The sequence below is a fragment of the Varanus komodoensis genome, unplaced genomic scaffold (genome assembly GCF_004798865.1).
Source record: "Varanus komodoensis strain SLA01 unplaced genomic scaffold, ASM479886v1 scaffold10, whole genome shotgun sequence".
Lineage (NCBI taxonomy): Eukaryota > Metazoa > Chordata > Lepidosauria > Squamata > Varanidae > Varanus > Varanus komodoensis.
Window position 1 is genome coordinate 16,029,831 of NW_025335269.1, and position 23,155 is coordinate 16,052,985.

The 23,155-nt window shown below is 36.7% G+C and overlaps 1 protein-coding gene across 4 annotated transcripts in view; it reads right to left on the reverse strand.

Moving 5' to 3' along the window:
- BBS9 (Bardet-Biedl syndrome 9) overlaps nucleotides 1–23,155 on the reverse strand; it is a 271,501-nt gene that overhangs the window by 247,349 nt on the left and 997 nt on the right. For all 4 annotated transcript variants that reach the window (XR_006417058.1, XM_044454645.1, XM_044454636.1 and 1 more), the window contains exons 2-9: nucleotides 21,039–21,162; nucleotides 20,187–20,337; nucleotides 18,632–18,696; nucleotides 16,773–16,886; nucleotides 4,097–4,271; nucleotides 3,373–3,454; nucleotides 2,234–2,414; nucleotides 503–632 (exon numbers count right to left, since the gene is read on the reverse strand). Coding sequence is in view for 3 of the 4 variants with exons in the window: in XM_044454645.1 (XP_044310580.1) it covers nucleotides 503–632; nucleotides 2,234–2,414; nucleotides 3,373–3,454; nucleotides 4,097–4,271; nucleotides 16,773–16,886; nucleotides 18,632–18,696; nucleotides 20,187–20,337; nucleotides 21,039–21,150 (1,010 nt within the window). In the remaining variant the exon portion in view is untranslated. The remainder of the gene's footprint in view (nucleotides 1–502; nucleotides 633–2,233; nucleotides 2,415–3,372; nucleotides 3,455–4,096; nucleotides 4,272–16,772; nucleotides 16,887–18,631; nucleotides 18,697–20,186; nucleotides 20,338–21,038; nucleotides 21,163–23,155) is intronic.

Sequence of the window (23,155 nt, forward strand, 5' to 3'; positions counted from 1 at the left end):
TGCAGAGCCCCTCCCCTGTGCCCTGCCCATCCTGGCAATTGGCTCACGGGCCGCGAGTTTGAGACCCCTGGACAAGACAGACCGTTGGTCTGAACCAGCATGGCTTTTGTTTTGTTTTTATGAGGAGTTTATTGTACAAATGAGCTTTAATATTTAATGATGCACATGAGAAAAAGCTTTCTCCACAAAAAGGGTCCTACAACTTTCAGCATTCTCCCCACTCCCAGCAGTGCTAGCTGGGGAATGCTGAGAGCTGTAGGGCTTTTTTCAATCTATACATATAAAGAAATGCACCTTAAAATTATTATTCCTTTGAAAAAAGTTATTTCCTTTCGTTCTTTTTATTTTATTTTCTCTTCATTAATATTTTGGTTGTGCTTTTATTCTGAAATGTACACACTTTCAAAATGAAATCTGAGATTTTTATAAAAATTCAAAGGTAATACCATTGCACAGAAGCATATTCTAGAAAATAAACTAAAATGACATTAGAGTTACTTACTGTAATTTCCCCACTCTTACGACCACAGGAATGTGGGGAAGTTGAGCTGCCCACTTTAGAGTCACATCTTGATATACATGTAGGATATTGTTGTGGTTCCCAATCAGTGTGTTTACTACAGTCCCAGACACTATAATATATATAAGTGTGTGCAAAGATGTTACAAGCCATTTTTCATTCATATTTTTAAGTTTAAGATTTCTTCCCTTCTGTGAGGCGTAAGATATCCATTACATCCACCCGCTTCAAATTTGTACTTATGAAATACATAAAAATATATATGCATAGATGCCTCAACAAGTATAACTGTTAGACCCAATAAGAGCAAAATTTATGAGAACACTAAAGAGAATATTAGTGCTGCACAAGCTAAAAGCAAATATTAGATACGGCTGCAACTATGTAAGCTAAGTTTAGACAAATAAAACATGGTAGAATTTTTGCAGACAAAATAAATTTTATTGATTTATTTAGCAGACTAAGGGCACAATTCTATGGCAATCAGATGCTGACTAGCAGACATAGGAAAGGTTGAAGTTTCAGCTCTAACTGTGGAAATCCATTCCAAGGTCAGACCCTCCCTCTGCCCTCATGACTGCTGTGGGTCTTTCTGTAACAGCTGCATCCCAAAGGTCACAGGAGTGACCTTGGATCTGGCATTTGGGGTGGGGGGGGGCATTCTAGAAGATGGAGAAAAGTAAGGCTGCTGTGAGATACAATGCGTCCTGGAAGTGCCTCAGCTTCTCCCCTTCATCCTGTGGAATGTCCCTCCCCCACTCAATGCAGCTCCAGTTTGATTGTATGACTTTCAACACAGCAGACAGAGGGCAAAATTGTCCATCTAAGATTTTTGGAGTGTGAGAGGAGCATTAAGGCAATTCTCACCTCTGTTCTCTAATCTTCTGAATTGTGAGGGATATGAGCAGCCACACTGAATGTTGGCCTGATATCCAAAATGGTAAAAATAAATTAAATATTATGTAAAAACAACAAGATCTAATTTCACAGAACCCCACACAACTAAACCTAGCTTAAATAAAAGATGCTAAATTCCTCATACTTAACAATCCACCTGGCCATCATAAGGAACCAGGAATTCAATGCAAGTAAGCATGTGGTCTGGTAGAGAAGATACAGATAGACTGGTCCATCCTTCAACCACCACCCAAAGCAGTTTGGTTTCCATGATGGCTGAAGAGGAAGGCAAAACAATCTTACAATTAAAACTGAAATAGGACCAGTACAGTGACATAGTCAAAGAAACCCACCTCAGTTACGAGTTTCTGATTAAATTGTCTCAACTATCCTATGCTGTCACTGAACTTCTGCTGTTTCTTTTATACCAGCAGAAGTATACACTTGTAAAGCAGTGCATTTTGAAAAATAAAGCCCTCTGTTACAGAAATTGTTACTTAAAGTGGCAACATTTACTCTATACTGCACTACTTCTCCAACAGTTACAGCCACGCATTGCATTTGCCAAAATATCACCTGGGTTCTAATTATTCAATTCAAAACCAGTATGAAGATGTAGATAATAAATATAATGTCCATAACTATTTTGATACATCCTCAAATCTTGAAAACTTGAGGGTTCAAAGTGAAGTATCAGGCAGTATTCAAACAATAAGTTTTTACAAATAACTAGTTTTGGTTGAGATGTTAAAACTTGTCAGTTTTAAAAAACCATTTAAAATAGTTTCTCCCAAGTTACCGTTTTTGTTTACGAACCTGAATATGGAAGAAAGCAACTTGGGCTGCAGTCAAGCTTTTTTATGAATCGAATTTGCCCATTATCCTTAAGGCAAAAGAAGTTTCTCTCCCCAAGCACAAACACACTGGAAACAAGTTGATTGAATGAAACAACACATATATCCAGAGCTTGTTCCCCAATATTTAAAACCCAGTCCACCTTAAGAAAACAGACAAAATCAGTGCACATCAGATTGAAATGTACTTTAGAAAACACAAGCAAAAAAAAGTATCACATAGATGGGCCCAAAAATATGTGTACTTTTCTTAATGCTACAGAATATTTTATTATTAAAAGGGAGTAGTTTCACGAAACAACAAAATATGCATTTCCTATTATTAGGCTGAATGCAGACTAAATTAGTTGAACTTGAGTCCCACAGATACCAAAGGGACAAGTTAGTAATGACCTAGTTATTACTGGTTTCTATAGGAACTAAGTGTAACTCTGTTTCCAAATCAGTGACCACTGCTATAATAAATGCTATATAATTGAACAGAAACAAAAAGTGAGAAGTCTAACATAGGATGCTAATCTGTAGTTCTCACATTAGATTTCTGCATCTTAACCATTAGATGCCAGCTTATCTTGGGGCTTCTTCTTATTTTTCGTTGTCTTATTGGTTACTATCCAGTTTCCATTAGTAAAACCTGACTTCAATAAGGTCAATTCTATCATCATAATGACAATTGCTGAGAGCAGAATAGTATGACTTCAATTCATACCAAAATATATTTTCAAAAAAGATGTAATTGCACCAGTACAGGTGAATTGACAGGAGGCCTTTACTTACCTTTCTGAAAGCAACTGCATTCAGAATTTCAATGAAAGCCACTCCATATGTTAGCTTGTGTTTAAAAACATATCTGCTTTCTTTGCTCTATATGGAGCAGAACAGTACTTTTTAGGAAAACCAAACACAAGTTCCACTGCTGAATGTGGGACTGTGACTATGGAAGTCTGCTTGCTGCACAGTTCTATGGATGTCTATTCAAATCGAAGTCCTATTAAGGTCAGCAGGACTTACTCCCTGGAAACTTTAAGACTGCAGCCTAAGAAAGCTAAATATTTTATATTCTGTATCAATGCTGATTATCCATACAACAAGCAAACTTACCACAAGCCTTTTTCCAGAGCCAAGTTTTTGCTGCTCAGCTTCTTGCATGTCAGCATCTTTTGCAAATGCAAGCACTTGGTACCTATTGTAAAAATAGAATATCTTAAGTTACTGAATATTTTCTCTTGGGGAAAATGTATGTCAGAATACATGGAGAAAAACAACTTGAAAATGTTTTCAGGAATCCAAACTTTATTATTCCATAATGAGAATAATATTACATTATGAGAATAATATTTGTCTGCATTTGCAAGTTCAACTTTTAACAAGGGATAACAATTGCATTTTTGGGGTACCTCTTATAATTATAATACCTATTGTTATTTTTCCATATGTGAAGATGATTTCCTCGGAAAGTAATAGCAAACTGCTTATTTACTACTGGTAAAGCAAAAGAGGAAATCAGACATTATGATTTACTTCTTTTTCCACCAAGTTACTATGTACAAAACCTGTCACATTTAAAGTGTCTTTGAGAGATTCAGAGACAGAGGAGAGAAAATGTGGTAGCACAATATTTATGTGCTCAGTGCTGTTGCTTGAATATCTGGCTGTAACCACTGATAGAAATGAAATGCTTAGCTGGGTAGACCATTCATCAAGTCATACAGTGATGTTCATTTCATTTGAATTCTCCTTAAAACCTGTTTTTATTTGATGTCAGAAAATGGTAAAGAGTGATGGATACAAAATAATATGTTACACATTTTACATCAATACGCACTTGTAGCTCTCGACCTGCTGACAGGAAGAGACAGTAATGAAGGAATCTGTTCGAGAGCTATATGTCAGTGGACCAGGCAGAAGAAAACCAGGCAGAAAACGGCCAAATGAATAGCTTTCTTGTTCAAACAACATAAGCATTCCATCCACAGACTGTATACAGATCAAATCTCGACCTAAATTTTAAAAAAACAAAGCAGATGCATAAGTTTTTCAATTTTGCATAAAAACCCTAAAATATTAATGAAACCGTGTAAGCCTATATATGCATATGCACATACAGTTTGCTTGTGTTTTTTAAACACACCCAGTGGAATGTCTTAAACATGCTTTATTAAGTATTACATAGAGTATGACCAAGGAATGCCTAAATATTTGCTTTATTTACCAGATTGTTTGGATAAATAAGGAGACAAATGAACATCCTGGGGCAGAATGTTCCACATTCCAAATGAACAACAGAAAACATTCTCTTGCATGCCTCTTCTTACGCTCTATCCTTGATTTACAATGATGGAGACTTAAGCTGAGCAACTTGCTCCCAAGTCCGACTCGACTTGACTTGGGAGCAATGAGTGACCAACTCAGCTTGAGATTTCTACATCTTTTATGGCCAAGTCTCTCCAAGACTTACCATGTGTGTGTGGGGGTGGGGGTTTCCTACATTTTTAATGCCTGAGTCTTTCTAGGGCTTACCATGTGCGGGGGATATCCTGGAAGGCAGGCATGAGCAAAGGAGAGTCAGTGGGAGGGAGGGAGCTTTAAGGGGGTAGGGGCAGGACAGGGAGGAGGGGGTTGTGATAGGGAGAAACCAAGGCTTCAGCTATGCTTTTTGGCACAAGGGAGGTGGTGGGAGGAAGGAAGTTTCAAGGGAGCAGGGGCAGGACAAGTTTTTTATTTGTTTGTTTAAATAAATCGTGGTTGAAGTAAAGGACTTCAATGCATCACTAAAGAAGTGCAGATGGGAACATCAGGGAGGATTACAACTCTCCCACCTTCCATACTCACACCCCACCACCACCTCCCTTTTTTCTATTAAAGTTGGCTCTTGAGACTTGCAAAGAGACTTGAGACTTGACTTCAAAATTTCTTGCAATGACTTGAGACTCAATTTGGACTTGAAAGTAATGACTTGAACACATCACTGTTGATTTATGGCCTCTCTCTAGAACCTTGCTAAGAGCCTTTTTCCCAATAGTAGAACAAAGGTTATTTCAAGTGATTCAGTATTCTATGCAGAAACATGACATCTGTAGTAAAATCCCCCATGGATAACAATTCTGAGTGTGCACACAATGGATTGCTTGCTTGCTTTCTATCAGTTTATCTCACATGCCTTAAAATGTACCCTTTTATTTATTTTCTTTATTGCTACCTCAATCATCCAATCTACTTGGACAGTACAATCTAATCACAAGTTTGCTGACAGCCAGTAAATTACACTATATTACACACTATATATGTGCATTACACTTCTTTACACAGAAAAACAGGAAATCACGGGAGAAACAAAGTAGACAGAGGCAAATTGAGGCGGAGTTATATAAGGACAGAGTGAAAGATTCATTCAGCAGAATGTGCCTAGGCTTACTTACAGACTTAACTGAAGTAGGGGTTGTGCAAATTGCTTCATGGAAAAGAAGAAATTTGAGGAAGCTTCAGGCAGCTTGTGTTAGGCAAACAGTGGTGGATAGTGGTGGGAAGTAAAGCAACAGGAGTGAAGATCACAGTCTGGGTTATAAAAGTGGAAAGAAGGGCAAGGACATGGAGAACTTTGAAGATTACAACAAAAAGTGTGTGCTGGATCCAGGAGGATCAGAGCAGTGAGAAATGCAAGGTTTTGACAACAGAATTCTAAGTTTAGCGACCAAGGTGAAACAATGGAAGATTTGAAAGGAAGTGAAAGCAGTTGTCCAACCAAGAAGTGACTAGGGCACAAATTAACATTTTTTGCTGAGCAAGCAAAGAGAGAAAGATACTTTTTAAACACTGCAAATGAAAAGATGACAGAACTTGGTGATGGGCTGAATATGGAGTAGAAGAAAGAGGTGTCAAGAAAATGCCAAGGTATATGTTTGTGCAGCTAGGTGAGAGGCAACACTGTGATTATTAAAGCTGCAAGAGAATTGTGCTGGACCTTTTGTGTGTGAGTCAACAATGAAGCACCAGAGTGAAAAAGAACAGAAGGGCACCTGAAGAGTTAGAATTACAGAGGAGGGAATCTTCTGAACCCTAGGATTCAGACATAGAGATCAGCATATACACAGTACTGAAAACCATGGGATCTGATAAGGACAAAATATCACAAAAGATGAGAGAACTCATAACAGACCTTTGAAAAACCCTAACAAAGAAGTGGAAAGCAGAGGACATGGTTTAATGGGGAAGTGACTTTTTTCATTTCCTCTAGTTCCCTTCCATTTACAAGAGCTGAGCAGCACTGCCGAGGACAAGATATTTGGAGGCTATACAAGGTTGTAATGAGTCAGGGACAACATAATGGCATGTAACACAGTACCCCTCTGTGAAATGGGTGTTTTCTGGCAATGATAAATGTTATGACTAATTATGCACCCATGTTAGTTATTTTGCAACAATAGCTACAACAGTTGCTAATCATTTGAAATGTTTCCATGGGCCCCAAAATATTATGGTTTCCTTTTCCAAGTTTGGAAACAAACAGCAGTAGGAAGATAGGGCAGGAGAGGGAAGAAGGGTCAAGTCCTCCATGTGTGGAGGGCACTGAAATGCCTAGTATACTCCACCTCCTTGTGTGATCTCCATAGATTAGTAATACCTCAATAGAGCTACTAACATGCCTGAAATTGGTTTATCAATGTGGTTGATAAACAGCATATAATCAAGCGTATCACTGGCAAACAAAGATAGAAGAATGGAAGAAAAAAGGTAATTTATGTATACTGCTTGTATCATTATCATATTACATTACATTACATTTATACCCTGCCTTTCTTCCTCTTGCAAGGAACTCAAGGTGGCTTACAAGGTTCTCCTAATCTTTCTTATCCTCAACAACAATCCTTTAAGGGAGGTTAGGTTGAAAGTCTGATTCTCCCAAAGCCACCCAATGAGCTTTATGGCTAAGTCTGAACTAGAACCCAGATTTCCCAGGTCCCCAGTTCAACACTTTAACCAAGTGTTTTACATTCTAAAATATTAAAAAGTGCTATTGAAATACTAAATAAAAATTAATCATACAACAAAATAAGTAACAGAGCCAAATCAAATCAAGCAGTATTATTTCAATTAGAAGACACAGAAGTGTATAATCCTAGAGATGCTTGCTTGGACACAAGCTTCACTGTGTTTAAAGGGGCTTACTCCAGGTTAGTTTGCACAAAATTGAAGCCGAAATTGTTTGAAAAATACATTACATATACTTCATTTCGAGATTTCTGAAAGAGCTGTATTTATGCATTTAATTTCAAGGGTCCTCATGAATTAATATTTTTCTGTTTCTATTAATATTTAATAGAAAAATCATATCCTAACTAAAATGTGTAACTAAATCTTAACTAAAATCCAGGGGATGGTGGAGGACAGGAGAAGCTGGAGGAATGTTATGCATGGGATCGCAACGAGTCAGGCATGGCTTTGCAAATTAAGAACAACAACAAAAATCTGTGCAGGTAGTATTGATGTAGTAAGGAACAAGATAGACTTTTAAGCAAACCAATTGCAACAAATATATCAAACCTTTATTGAAAGAAAAAAAACCTTTTTATTAAATATAAGGGACTTTATCTCAAGGTGTAAGAGCTTTCTATTCTCTTTCTCACTTTTGATCAGAAACACATTTACATTATAACATGAGCTTTAATAAAAAGGGCTAGCACTTTGTGTTAACAAAATCATAAATCAGCATATTAAAAAGTATTTCCATCACGTTTTAAAAGAATCCTGTTTCCTTTATTAAACATGAAATAGAATGAAACAGCACATTAATCATGACATCTAAAGGAACGGAGCTAACCAATGAACATTAATCTTTTCATATATTAGAAAAGGTACATATCACTTGCACTTTACAAAAAGCAAAAATGAAGTCATAGAAGTATATAGCCCAAAAACTGTCATATGATACAACCATTTTACAAAATAAAATAAGAAATAATTTTTCCCTACAACTGTTAGTGATAAAAACCAAACATAACATATTAGATTCTACTTCTTTAAGCCCTTGGCTATAAGTTTCACTTACAACTTAAATCTGATTATTTGTTCCTATCACAATATATTTAATTCATGAGAGTTTGAAGTTTGCTTCAGATTTCCAAGTGATGGTAATTTTGAAATGTTCCTGTTCCTTTCAAAGTAAAACTCATCCATCTTTGTAGGAAATGTAAACTCTTCATAGTTTAAGTCAGTGAGCAAATGCTTCCCGTTACTAAATTCAATAATTTTAACAGAATTATAGGTTTAACAAGTAGGACTCTTAAAGCATTTTTAAACAGCCCAATTGTTTTAGAGTTATGACTTTCCTTAGTTTCCTACAATGAGACACATGTTTTTTGAATTACCGAACAGGATATATGGCTTCTGTTCAATCTAGATTTTATTGTTTATAAGATCAGAAACAATTTGTGCATGCACATACACATACGCACAGAGACATATGTGTGTTTATAGATATATGCATGCACCTCTAGGTAGCCAGTTGTTGAAATACTTGTTCAAATTCTTATCTAGTCAAAAAGATTAAACAATAAACTCTTTGATTCATAATAGTTCCCCTGACATTCTGAGATTTAGGAAACTCAACTAGGTAAATATGTTAAACAGATCAACAATAATGGTTAAAATGAACATTTGGTGAATTGCTTAAAGTGCCAGATACTCATAAGAATCAAGATCACCTGAAACAATGCCAGTTACATACTTATACTCAGAAATTAACCCATAGAAGAATAAACAGAAGAGAGTAATATTTCAATACACAAAATGAATGACCATAAACAAAACAAAAAAAGATTCTAAGATGTAACAATCCACCACTCTATCTGAACTAAATTAACAAAAATCTCAAGTTACGTAACAGTTGACATAAATATTGTTCAGAAAGACGGCGGGGGGCAAATGTATAACCTAGGTAAATGCCTGCCTTTCTATTCCACTTCTGCCAGTTTCACAATAATTATACAATGTTTAAAAAATTATTTAGTAATGTGTATTAAGGGACATTAAAATCAATAGAAGTTTCACCAATTTTAACACTAGAACTTGGGAGTTTCCCAATGAAACTGATTTCAAGTATATTCAGCAGACAGAACAACGAATTCTTAATACAATGCACTGGGAATCACTGTCTCACAATTTGCTGACGCCTAAAAGCTTTAATGGCTTTTTAAAAGGGTTAAATAAGGCCAGTTAGGTCTAACCAAAGGCTGCTGGTTCCAAAATATACATTTCTTGTTCATGGAGTGTGGAAAAATAGAAAATTTGCTAACAGAGACTCTGGAAAAGCAAAAACTTCAGGGATTGTAGGGATTCAGCCTTGAATAGCTATCAATAAGAATAGTTTAGATGGTTTTAAAGGGGGTGGGTAGACCAGGAGAAAGGAGATGTCAGTGTTTTGGGAACTACTTTGTTTTTTACTGAACAGTGAGGTTGGGGTCTGCCTCATTTTACAGAGGACAGTCATCTATTTGAAATGCTGTGAGAAAACCGTTCTCCATTTGTAGGCATCCAACTATCTGAAGAGTGGTTCAGTCCAAGTCAGGTCTGAAAATATAGGGCAGGGGTTGGCAACCCGCGGCTCCGGAGCCGCACATGGCTCTTGAATCCCTCTGCTGCGGCTCCATCCTGCAAAGCACGCGCTGGCACAGCCGCTGATCTGCTCAAAGCTCCACTCAGGAACGCAGCGCTAGCTAGTTAAGTAAATCAGCTAGTTAAGTAAATCGCTACATTCCTCTGCTAAACAAGCTTCCTGCAGGCTCTCATGTTACACGAAACGAAACACTGCTGAAAAGATTCTTTGTCCCAATGTAATCTCCTTCATCTGAATGTTAAAAGCTGTGCTTGGGACCTGTCACAATTCACAGCACTTGACTGTTTATCTGCTAATCAGTCACTAAACACCCCCCCCCTTTACTGAGCTTTCCCCCCCTCCAACCATGGATAAATTCAAAGAAAAGAAAAGTTTCAGAAGAAAACCAAACGTGTAATGGTACGTGGGTAGATTCATTTGCTTTTACTGTTGACAAACTTACGGGGTTTGCTGTTTAATGCATGCAGCCCTTTAGCACTGACTTTGACTCTATAGGAAGCTGTTCTCCTATTAAAAATATATGAAAGGAATCCTACTAGTTTATAATGTAAGATTAAAAATAGCAGTTTTTAGTGACTGAACAAGAGCTGCAGCTAAATCATAATGAAGATATAGATCTACTTCTTTGTTTTAAGAAGATTCTTATAAAAATTCCAGCAACATTATTACATTGGGAAAGGGATGTTTGTTCAGTATTTCACCACGTGATAAAAGGATGAGGGCACACAGAAGCAGATGGCATTTTTGGTTTGCTGCAGGTGGCATGTTTGGTTTGCTGCTAGTGGATAATATAAGTTCAGCTTTTTATTTCATAAATACGAGGAGGACTCAGATAGACATTGAGTATTTTATTTGAAAGTAACTTTCAACCCAGTGTCTTTTTTTCGGAGTTCAAAGTGGTTTTTTTTGCATGCAGAAATAAAAATTTGTTTTCTCTGTAGCAGTTCATTGATTTCATAAATGCAACACATTATAGTTTTTTTATACATAACATAAAGGTAAAAAATGATATATGCAGTGTTATCTTCATTTTAGATGTCAAAAGGGTTTTGCGGCTCCCGGTGTTTTCTTTTCTGTGGGAAATGGGTCCAAATGGCTCTCTGAGTGTTAAAGGTTGCCAACCCCTGATATAGGGGAATGGAGGGTCTTTTAACTTGCCCACCAGGAGTCAGCACCTGCAAACTGAGCAAGCACCCAAGTTGCCTGTACTTAAGAGAAATTTCTGAATTTTCTGAATACCAGATCCTGGTGGACAAGCAAAAAGGAAAAGCTATCACTGCATCATTACTAATCAGTATAACCAATTTTAAGTTGCATAGTCTGTCCTGTTGCATTTTTACTACATTTTAAAATGTGATTTCAACTGCAATGTATTTTTATTTCATTTTGTGCTCATTTAATGATTTTTGTTATACTTGCTCTTCACTAGCTTGAGATCTATTCAATAAAGGGCAGTTTATACATATTCCAAACTAATATAGTAGACATGTAGATCAAATGATAGATTCCCTGTAGGATAATGGGCCAAACCAATTTCTGTGGCTGATACCAAACAACATTATTCTTCAAACTCAAATACAGCTAATAGAATGCTTCCAATTCGTTCTGTTCTGCAACTGTTACACATTTCACTCGTTCAAACAATTGCTCAACTTCATGTAGAACAATAACATGCAACCATTTGTACAATGTGTAAATATGCTTGAGCAAATGTAACTCTAGATTGATTCTTCTGCTACACATAGTTTGGAACCTGGTTTCTGTTAATGTGCCATCATTTGCAGTAGCAGAATGACAAAGTTGGATACTACCCTTTCTCTACACATACGTAGTACAGAAATCCATAACTACTGTGTGTACATTCTTGCTTCTCCTCTGCAACCTTTTTATTTTATGCCATGTCTATTACAGGAAGTCAGATTTTATTAGAAAATGGAACATGTTGTCTTAGAAGAGTGTGACAGGTAGATGCACAAAGTAAAGTACTAGGGAAACTTGCAGTTTGGAAGGGGTTGGTGTACATAGTCCAGGAATAATTTCAGTTCCCCAAATATACTTTTGCTTTATGTATCCTTTTGCCATTAGTAGCAGTTTACATTGTGAAATCCTCCACAACCATCAAATCAATCTCCACTAAAACCAAATATAAGAAAATCATCCTGAGCAATAAATCTGCAGACAAATTAAAACCTTTTTCAATTTTCTATCATTAGTTCCTGAAAAGCATTTTCTAATATTTTGACATGAATGCTAAAGCTTTTTCCTTTTCCTAAACGGGGGTTCAAGAGATCTCACTGAACAGGGTAAGCTGTGGTATGGAGGAGCATGAGGGGAAAGGGAAGTCTTGAAAATTGAGCAGAAGCATCTTCTGTCAATTAATGAGCCTGTATTAGATTTTAAGGGATTTGCCCTTTCCTCATTCAACATACCCTACATAGCTCAGCATGCTCTCCTGACCTTCTGTGTAGAATTTTCAGGGAGCTCAAGGGACAGCTGTGGGGAGGAGGAGACAGGAAGTCCATTTCTGACAGGCAAGCTGTACACCCCTAAATCTGGATCTAACCCAAATATTAAAAATCTATTTACTTTCATGGTTAAATGTGCTGTTCTGAAAAGACATAGCTGATAAATCCAAGTCCAAACTGCCTTAAATAAAAGGAAAAGATACACTTAAATTTGCAATATAAAGTTCAGCTGATAATCTTTTCTTTTCTGACTAGCACCTAATAAAAATCACCCTTGCAAAATTGTGGAAAAGTAAACCTGAATCTACCTCCCTTATAAGTTTCCTGTTACAAAGGTACATGGCTTTTACATATGTAGTATTTTGTTATTAAAAAGAATTCTTCCTCATAGCACCTTCTTTGTGGTAAGAATGAAACATGCTTTGCCTCTAGGCTGAACTATAATAAAAGTAAAATGGATTCAGAAGTTTGGCTAAGAGAAGCTAGGTTTTCTATAGCCTGTCTTCCTCTTCTAGCTGTTTTCCTGTAAAAGTTTTCTACTGTTTTAAAAAATACTATTGTTTTTATTATTTCTGTTTTGTTGGTTCCACAGATTAACATGAAACAGATGTGTAATTCTGGAAGCCATTTTATATTTGAAACTACATAAAAGAACCCTTATGATCCTCACAATGCTACTTGTGTTAGAGTTTTCAGAGAAGTCATAAAAATGCTATACCCCATTAAATATTCACTTTCTAAAATAACGAAATGTCAACCTGTCCTATTGCACTGGCATTCAGAGGAGGCACCCCTGCACTTGTGCTACAGCCATGTGCTATTATAAAGTGCAAATTCAAGTTGGACTGCAACCCCAAAACATCCATCTCTGCCTCATATACCAGGGTGGATAAAAATCAACAATGATAAAAGAATAATTTAAATTGGATTTTAGAAAATAATAAAGTTGTCTTTCATTTTTTTTAAAAAAGACATAGTTTCAATGAGCTAAACAGCACAATGGAGTTTTGATTGAGACTGCTTATTAAACCCCTTGCTCTCCTCATACCTCTCTGCCCATAGTGGGTATTTAAGTAAAAATAGATATACACAATTTCAATTTCAACTGATGCATTTAGCATAACCAGGGGTTTGACCCTAGAGAACTATCAGACATAGCTAACATTGCTGAACCCAAGCCAAATAGCAGATGAGGGGATGACTTTTATCAGGACCATAGTGTGAGAAGAATGGGATAAACTTCTGTCGCTGTGCTCTGGCTCCTTAGGGTCCTGAACAGGCTGGTATTTAAAGCAAAGAAAGAAAAGTGCAGCTTCAACTGACTTACGTATTCATGGCACATACAGCCCAATTCTTAGCAAAAATATGTAAAGCACCTACTATTATTAAAATCTATTCACACATTTTCTATTCTAATCAATTCCCATTTAGAAAGTGTCCCATTGATAAAATCTATACAAACAGTACATTTCAATACTGTATTCAAAACCAATTCAGTACTATTTATTCACACAGGGCCTGCAAAAACTGCTAATTTCTTTATTCTGTATAATGCTGACACTGTTTATAAGGAGATGGGCTTTTCTGAATTCAGAATGTAGTTTAATTAATTGGGGGCACAATGGGGTGACAGATTTTTAAGAGCTTGTGCTTTGTTTCAATTCTGGTTCAAAGAAATACAGGAGTGCCACCTGGTGGTTAAATATCAAAATGTGAATTCAAAAAACCTATATATTCTGGACTCAGAAATAGATCAATTAAAATCAACTTAAGAGGTCAAAATCATGGCCACAAAACCTGGGGATCAATATATTTTAAGGAAATAATTTTTTCCTATCCACTTACCAGACACTGACTGGTCTGGTAAGTGCCTCATGCAAGCCTCAATTTTATCTCTTTTGGCTTCAAAGTCTTTAAGGAAAGCATGAAAGCATTTGTTATTGTTACGTGCCATCAAGTCATCTTCAACTTAGAGCAACCCTATGAATGAATGCCCTTCAAAATGTTCTGTCCTTGATAAGGCTCAGTTCTTGTAGACTCTGTGGCTTGTGGAATTAATCTATCTCCTAACTGGTTTTCAGGATGTACCTGAAATATAACAGCCTTAGTTTCATCATTTTGACTTCCAGAAAAAGTTACGGCTTGATTTTATCTACAGCTCACATGTTTGGCGTTCTGTCAGTCCAGGATATCCACAAGGCTCTTCTCCAGCACCATGATTTGAACATATCAGGTTATTTTCCTGTTAACTTCCAGTTTTCACACCCATGCATAGTGATCAGGAATGCAATAGTGCGAATTATCTTGGGGTTGGCCTCCAGTGAAATATCCTTACTCTGGATTATCTTTTCTAGTTCCTTCATTGTTGCTCTTCCATGTTTAACTTCTTGACTGCAGTCTCCCTTTGAATTAATGACTGAGCTGAGGTATGTAAAATCTTTCAATTTCCTTATTGTTGACCTTACTCTGATTTTTATATTAATAGTCCAATGTCACTATCACAATATTCCTGTTCTTGTTAAAACAGTGAGAATACAGCTTCACCATCTACCCCTTCCAATTATGTAATCAATTTATTTCTATATGCACCACCAGTTAAGGTCCACATGTACAGCCTGAAGTATGCTTTTGCAATAAACAGATAGTTGGCTTCACATAATTCTGTAAATCATTCTCCTGCTTTGTCTCTTACCGCGGGCCAAATTTTCCCACATGTGATTCTGCTTTGTTTCCTCTTCTGAATTTCAGTCATATATGATTATCAGCATGCCTTACTGTGGTGTGTTATCTATGTCTTCTTGGTCATTTACATAAAAGCATTTGCTTTCTTATTTGGCATCTGTTGTTGCAGCATAAACGTGAATGATAACTGACAGATGTTCCACAAATTCTGATTGATATTATTCATTCAGACGTTGCATACAGCCCTTTATTTCCTGTACTACATCCTGTCTCAATATTAGGAGCCATTTGGTTTCTTCCACGTTTGTCCTTTACAGAGTAAAATACTTTTGTGTTCATCTGACCTAAAATGTCCCATTCAAGTCCATTTTCAGATACTCAATTTATTGCTTTTCTTTTTCCAGTTTGCCTTGATTCATACTTCTCATGTTCCATGTTTCAACTGTATGTGTTTTGCAGCATCAGACTTTTGTTTTCCCCTGTACCTATTGACCAGTAGCCTTCTTTTCAGCTTGGATCTAGTTGTGTCATTGTCAATAGTAGTATTTATACTGCTCTTCCAAATAGTAAGTTGAGCCTCATCCAGCCTGGAAGTCTCATTTTCTGGCAGTATCTCTTGTTTCATTCCAGAAAACTGAGATGTGGTTTACTTAGCACCTTCTGAGAAGAACTAACCAGGGTTAGCTTGAGCTTCACTGCCATTGTCTGTGGAAGATTCTCTGCCACTGTCACCACTATTGCTGCTCCCCAGGATCCCCCCTTTTGGAGTTTCTCTGCCTCCATCACCATTAAAGATACACATTCTCTTCTGATATGACCCTTATTCCTGAAGAGGGTGGGTATATTTTAGTCTGGAGTCTCAGCTTGGACCATTCCGTTCTCAGTGACCATGCTAGGGAACCAGACTAGTGAGAGAGTCTGGCCTCCTGGTGGCATTGCACTTGGCTCCAACACCCCCCAACCCCTCACCATGTCCAAGTGTGCATCCAAGAATGGGGTGAAAGTATTACATTATATTTTATATTTCTCGGAAGAATGCAAGATGATTTTGGCTCCTATACAGTCACCACAAACAAAAACTTAAATGGGAACATGCACATAAATAAATGGCATCAGAAAAGTATTATTTATCTTTTACACTAAAGCCAAAATTAGCATTTCACCCAAGCAAAAACAAACTACTAGAATGATACACATTATAAAAAGACAGTGTTTATTTATCAAAGTTTAATCTGGGTTTTTTGTCCAAATTAAACAAATATGCACCAAACGTTTTGATTAAATATGTTTTACCAAACAATTTCTTTTTAACTGAACAGCATCCAGGAAAGAGAGAAAAACTTAAGAAGGAATTTAAATGAAAGGTCACCCATGCCAATCTTAGATACTTCGGCTCCTCACTTCTCCAACCACAATGTAAAAGTCCCACATTCCAAAGACTGTTGAGCCTTTCATTCTCTCATATCATGCAGTCCTGTCGGCAGCAACCCATTTCTATCTAGCTCTCTGACATATAGACCTAAGATGTTACTGTTTCTCTCCTATACCTTGCAACTGGCAGCAGGGTATAGGCCTTATAATTTCATTTTTTTGCTGTTAGATTTTATGCTTCAGCCCTTGCTTGACTTATAGCTACAGATCCTCTACCCCTCCTATGGTACTCAAAACAGGAAACATCTTTATTTAATCCAATATATTTGAATCCTATTGATCACATGAGACAAGTTTTTTTTAGAATTTACCTTTTATCCCTCCAAATGGCCCATAAGTCATGTTGAAGGCTGTTCGCTGAAGGTTGTGTTCATACATATGTTTTAACTGATATTGGTTACCATGTTCAATGTTTCCCAAACTTCCTATTAAATATAGAGAAGGAAGTTATTATGTTTGTAATAGCTTCCTCTTCCTGTGGAAAATGTATTACAGAAGATATTGTGATACATCGCACCTGAAGAGTCTTGTTAGGATCAAAATTCCATTGAATTATATCATATACGCCCCAAGAAAAATAAAGTACAGTTTCCTCATGCAATGAAAATAAAACCCTAATTACTTTAATTATTGCAATGCTAATATAGATAATGCATTTGAATGTTAGGGGAGCCATCTGTGCTATTCAACCCTCATCCCAGTGTCTCCTTCAGTACATTTTGTTAGGGCTAGAGATTACATTTGTGAGCCGTCCCGAGATGTGTTGCATGGGGGATGGCATACAAAAGTTTTAAATAAATAAAATAAATAAATACATTTGAGTACTAATCAGTCCGCACACCCATGGTGGAAATATAATCTTCAGTATATTACTGTCAGTTCACATATACATTCAAGATGTCAGTCCTTCACTGCCATTTTAAGTTGTCAACATACAAAAAAGTTAAATTAAGATAGAAGGGCTTCCATGTTTTGTAAATCTGTTTAAAAGCAGGGTTAAGATCTTCTGAGCCCATGTACTTTTCACCAGGAGTCATCTAAACCTGACCACTGCTATATTCACATAGTGTAATGCCATATTTAAGTGCATTTTTAAGAGAAATTGAGTATTGGGCTTGCTGGAAAACATACCCTCGGACCTAGCAGCCACGTCCTCTAGTCATGTGGTAGCTACGTAAAGGGTAAATCAGAGAAAGTAAATATTCACAGGCATTTGTGTTTTACTTATCATTTTACATATATCAGGCCTGAACACTGCCATGAAGACCTTTAAAGGTCCTGAATGCTGAAAGTGTCTAAGTCCAAGTCCTTCTTAGATTAAGCTATGAAATTAATCATTTCTACCTTAGTTACCAATGTTATTTCATTAGAGATTCTTGACCACTATTTGTTGTGTTTCCACATAACCACAAGCTATGGTTTATTTTAACCAGAGTTGCTGCTGGAGCCACGAACTGTCTTTAACACTAGTCACAAATTACATATTATTTTCCTGATTTCTGGTTTGTTTCTCTGTCATTCATTTTGTGAGCCTTCAGAGCAGTTCCATTTTCAGGCTGCTCTAACTGGGTGCCTGTTTTTCAGGACAGACAACAGCATAAACAAGCCAGGTATAAACCATGGTTTGGGATTCAGACATCAAAATAAGTCATGGTTTAAACAAGCCATACTTCTTAAGTCAAAAACAAAGCACGGGTCCTATTTGTACTTTATGGCTGGTTAACAAACTATGGTATGTTTGTAAGAATGGGCTAACACACAAGCCAGATTTCAAAAAACAGCATAGCTTGGTATTATGTGAGAACCAGTCTGGTGTCCTATTCATAATTTGGGTTAGTTAGTTTTCTTTGACACTGTAGACATACTGGGAACTGAACCTTCTGATATTTCCATTCCAGAGCTGAATTTCCACTGAGCTCTTACTGTGCTAATAATGAAAAGTATCATATGTTACACCTTTTCAAACACCAACAATAATTACTTTCCAATAATACAAGGATGAACATAATAATAATTTTACCAAGAGGAAAAGCACCAATTCCATACTATACACCTTTTATAATTTCTCAATTGGCATGGCATCACTATGAGGAGAATGCTAAATTTTACTTAGGTAGAGAAAAAGGAAAAGAACTTATCATCAACATCATCTAAAGAGATTTATTTTTACCTGATACAGCATAAACACACAACTTTTTGCAGTGCAATACAGCCAGATGAAGCAGCTCTGTACCACTGTCAGGAAGAAGAAAAATTGTGAGCCCCTTTGTAAGGAAAGTGTATAAGCCAGAAATGATACTATTAAACTTTGGTTAAGAGTCAGTGGCACAGAAAACACCTAAAATGGTTTTTGTACTCAACACTGTTGACAAATCATATATGCACTGCATATTGAAGACTTTCAAATCCTTAGAAACTTCCCCAATTTGCAAACATGGTAACAAGCTTATTTATCTCTTTATGATTTACATGCAAGGTTGTTCTCTTATTACATGGGAAAACAGGATTCCTACATGATCTGACTCGTGACCTCTACAGCATTTTAAAATATTCAGCTATAACCTGAAATCACTGAAAAACATTCTTTGAAGGGTTCAGAACAAATTAAACAGTTTACAAGTTAGTTGATATTAACTACAATAGAATTACTTCAGAACTTATTTAAGAGCTACATTAACATCTAAACTGCCCAGGAAATTTAAGTTGAAGGCATCTAATGATTTTAACAAGGCTTTCACCTGGTTCAGACCTCAGGATCATGACACTAGCTCATGCTCCTCTTCCTTCACTTTTGTAAATGGAAGCTTCCCTTCATTTCCCGTTTTTCTGTATTCATAGCTTGCCATGATGTCTGAATTGGACAAACTATTGCCAGTGCTAACCGTCAAACTATAATTTGAAGCCTTATCTAAAATAAGTTTGCAAGGTTAGCACTAGCAATGATGCAAGGAAGGCAAATGCCATGAAAAAAGGGCTCCCCTCTCTTGATAGTTCTGGAGGCCTACAAAACAGGACAAGAGATGGCAAGAAGTACTGGTCTCACTTCAATTTGGCTCTGTGACACTGTCACATGACAAAATATGACTGGTTATGTGCAACTCTGACATTATAATGATGGCTCTGTGGTTCCTGAGTGGCTAGATCCCAGAGGAAGCAAGAAGAAAAACAGTGCCAAAGCTGCTGCCAAACAAGCCAACAAACAGGAGTAAACAAATGCAAAAAAAGAGGGTGAGTGAAGACAGGGTGCTTTTGAAGAATATTCTCCCCTTTCCCCCAACTCTTTTCTGTGCACCAAAGTTCTACATAAAACTTTGGTACATCTCTAACACTAACTATAGCTGTCTGCTTTTGACAGCAGGACAAATACAGTTTAAAAGCATATTTTAAATCCAGAAATGGTAAAATGGATAAGTGTGAGTGACATAAGCCATAGTTTGGACAAATATCTGACTGACCATAACAAAATGTTATTTTTATTTTAAATTTAATTGTATAATGTCTACTAGGGTTCAAATCAGCAATATTAATATTGTAAGATACATAATAGATTGCCGCAATAAATATGCGAAAATTCATATTATGTTGCTAGTATAACTGCTATAATCCCAGAACACTTCATAAAATATTTTTAGTCAATCCTTAGGGGACCAAGTTGGCTCTAGTGATAAATTTGTGCAATTAAGTTCTACCAATTAGTATGCTCATTATGCTGACTGTTTACTTACGAAACAAATTTTCCTACTTCCACCTGTAGTATTGGTTCACTTAATTGTACTTCCAAGAGCAAATCTTCAGCTTGCATAGCATCTCCAGGTTTTATAGGATGAGGATTATAAATTCTAAGTGAACCCATATAACTGCCCACAATTATTTTATCTGAAAAATAAACATACCCAAGAAATTAAAGTGAAGCTTGCACAAACTGAATTATCTTATACTGCCCCTCTACTGTTATAGAGGATAGAGACTGAACCCAATGCATGCTTATATGGAAGCAAGTTCCACAGAAGTGTGAAGCTTATGGTCAAGTTAAGATGCAGATAAGATGCAGGTGTTTGGTTACAGACTTATAGCTTGATTCTAAACATATTTATTCAGAATTAAATATCTCCATGCTTTATTAAACATGTTTCCCAACAAATATGCTTAGGGTTGCAGTCTCTATCTTGCTAAATGCCATTTAAGGGAAGGAAAGGGAGAAGGTTGAGTGGAGCCATTTCACCAGCCCTGCTGAAGACCATCTTTTTGATGGCTCCTCTTCCAACTGTCAATACCACCAGCTGTAATTAGGGAGAGTAGAAAGCAGTGCTATTTCCACCAGCCCAACTACAACACTTAATTTTTTCCTCTTCTTTCCCAAATACCTTTTCTTTGTGTTTTAACTTTTTAGATTTTAATCATACAGGAAGGGACTATCCTATGTTATTGATCATATGTAAACAGCTCCTGGAGCCCTGTTTCCTAAGATTCCTAAATAAATAAATTCCTAAATAAAAGAATTTAAATATTTTTGCTATAATTTGCTAGTAAAGTTTTACAATAGTAGTTATACATCACATTTAACCAAGTCCACTTACCTTGTGCACTACTGCTATTGTCAACATTTGCAACACATAAACATCCTTGATCAAATTCTTCTTTGTTGCCAACTACTGTAGACCACCACTCACGGGCTTTAAATAAAGACATTTTCCTTCAGCCCTAATGAAGAAAAACTGGCTGGTGAAAAACCATTTTTATTATGATTATGATTATATCATCTATACCAACCAAAAGCTGAAGCTTTCTGTATTTATTATAGACTGTTTTTGAGAAATGCTTAAGCAAACCTATGCAGCAAGTATTAACATTACAGCCAAGTTAGGAATATACATTACATTACGGTCATTTTCTCTGAGCAACCATCACTGTGTTCTCTTTCTTTAACAGGATTTTGTACCAACATTTTGAATGGACTAATTATATTTACACTGTACAGAAATTGTAAACTTTGTGGGATGAAGTCCCACAATTCAAAACAAAAATGCGGCTGCAGTTATTTTATCCTACAGATGGAAAGACAAACGAAACTCCATGCCATATAACAAGCTGTTTTTTAAAACTTAGGAGGAAAGACCATTTGTAATGCAGCATGGAGGCTCTTATTTGGCAAGGCGCATTAAAAAGCTTGTCAAATGTACGTGCAAGTCCTTATGTCTGCTTATCACAGGCACAGTATCTAGCATTTATTCAAACTTAAACAGCAGCTACACATGCCAACATCAGAAACTGCAACAGCTAAAAACATTATTCTGTGCACTTCTCTTTTATTAATCAAATATTTTCACACTACTACTCATGACAAGAGATGGGCATCATGCTGCCAGCAAAATAAAGTGACAGCTGCAATTGCGCAGAATAAGCTTTTGTGTGTCTTTTCACCCTCAGCCTAGAAGAACAATCTCTTTTTGTCCAGTTATTCCAGCATTGTTCAAAAATACCAAGAACTGGAGGGGGGTGGGGTTGGTTTGTTTGTTACCTGGTAAGCTAGGATTCAAAAGGCTACGTGTAATGTGTCATATGTGTAACAACACCTTCCTGTTCCATAATCTTCCCTTCCTACTGTAGCCTCTACATCCCCTGAAAAACTGTATATGAAGACTGAGAGGACTCTTGGGAACAGTATTTAATATGACACAAAGGCCTTAATTTGAAAAGACAGTTTTCTGCTCACAAATGTTTTCTGTTTATGGATAGGACTACTTTGATCACTGCACATATACACCAATTGTGCTATTATAACAAATGAAAATTTCCTCTATTTCCAATGTTCATTCAGTGAATGTTGTTACTTACATAGCCAAAACATAACCACCCCTCCAGAAAGTTTGAAGAAACAGCCAAGGATTTCATTCATTCATTCATTCATATTGCAATTTATATCCTGCCTTTTTCCTACAAAGGGCTCAAGGCAGCTTACATCATTCTCCTCCTCCATCTTATCCCCACAACAACAACCCTGTGAGGTGGGTTGGGCTGAGAGGCTGTGACTGGCCCAAAGTCACCCAGTTGGCTCCACGGCTGAGCGGGGAGTAGAACCCAGATCGCCTGAGTCCCAGTCCCAGCTCTGAACCACAACGCAAAACTATGCACGCTCACACAGATGCACACTCTCTCTCTCTCTCTGTGTCTCTTTGGGAAATAAAACCTGGAGGGTAGTATGACCTTAAAAACAGCTGAATCAGAAATGAACAAGTTCACAAAATGCTGACCAACTTCTGAGAGATGGAAAACTAGGTGAGAGGGCAGATAAAACAGAATGTGGCTAAATGGAACACTTAACAACACTTCACACTGCAACATTTTCTAACTTATATAAACAACAAATAGCAAACTAAGTTAGCACGGTGCAATCCTACTCCTTAGCAATAACACAAAAAGACTTAAATAGAATACAGATGTACTCAAAAACAGTTAGACAGGCATTAGTTCTTTAATCTTCTTGAAGTTGCCCTTGTGATACAAGCTAAGGAACTCAATCCAACAGTACACAAATAGGTTGCTTTAATCCCTACCTTCACTGCAGTTATCCAAAGCATGACTCAATAATCCTTGCCCTGGCCTAGCAAGAATAGTATGACCATGATGTTTGAAACACAACTACTAGGGTAGCAAATGCAAATATTTAAAAGATATACACCAAACACACAATAAT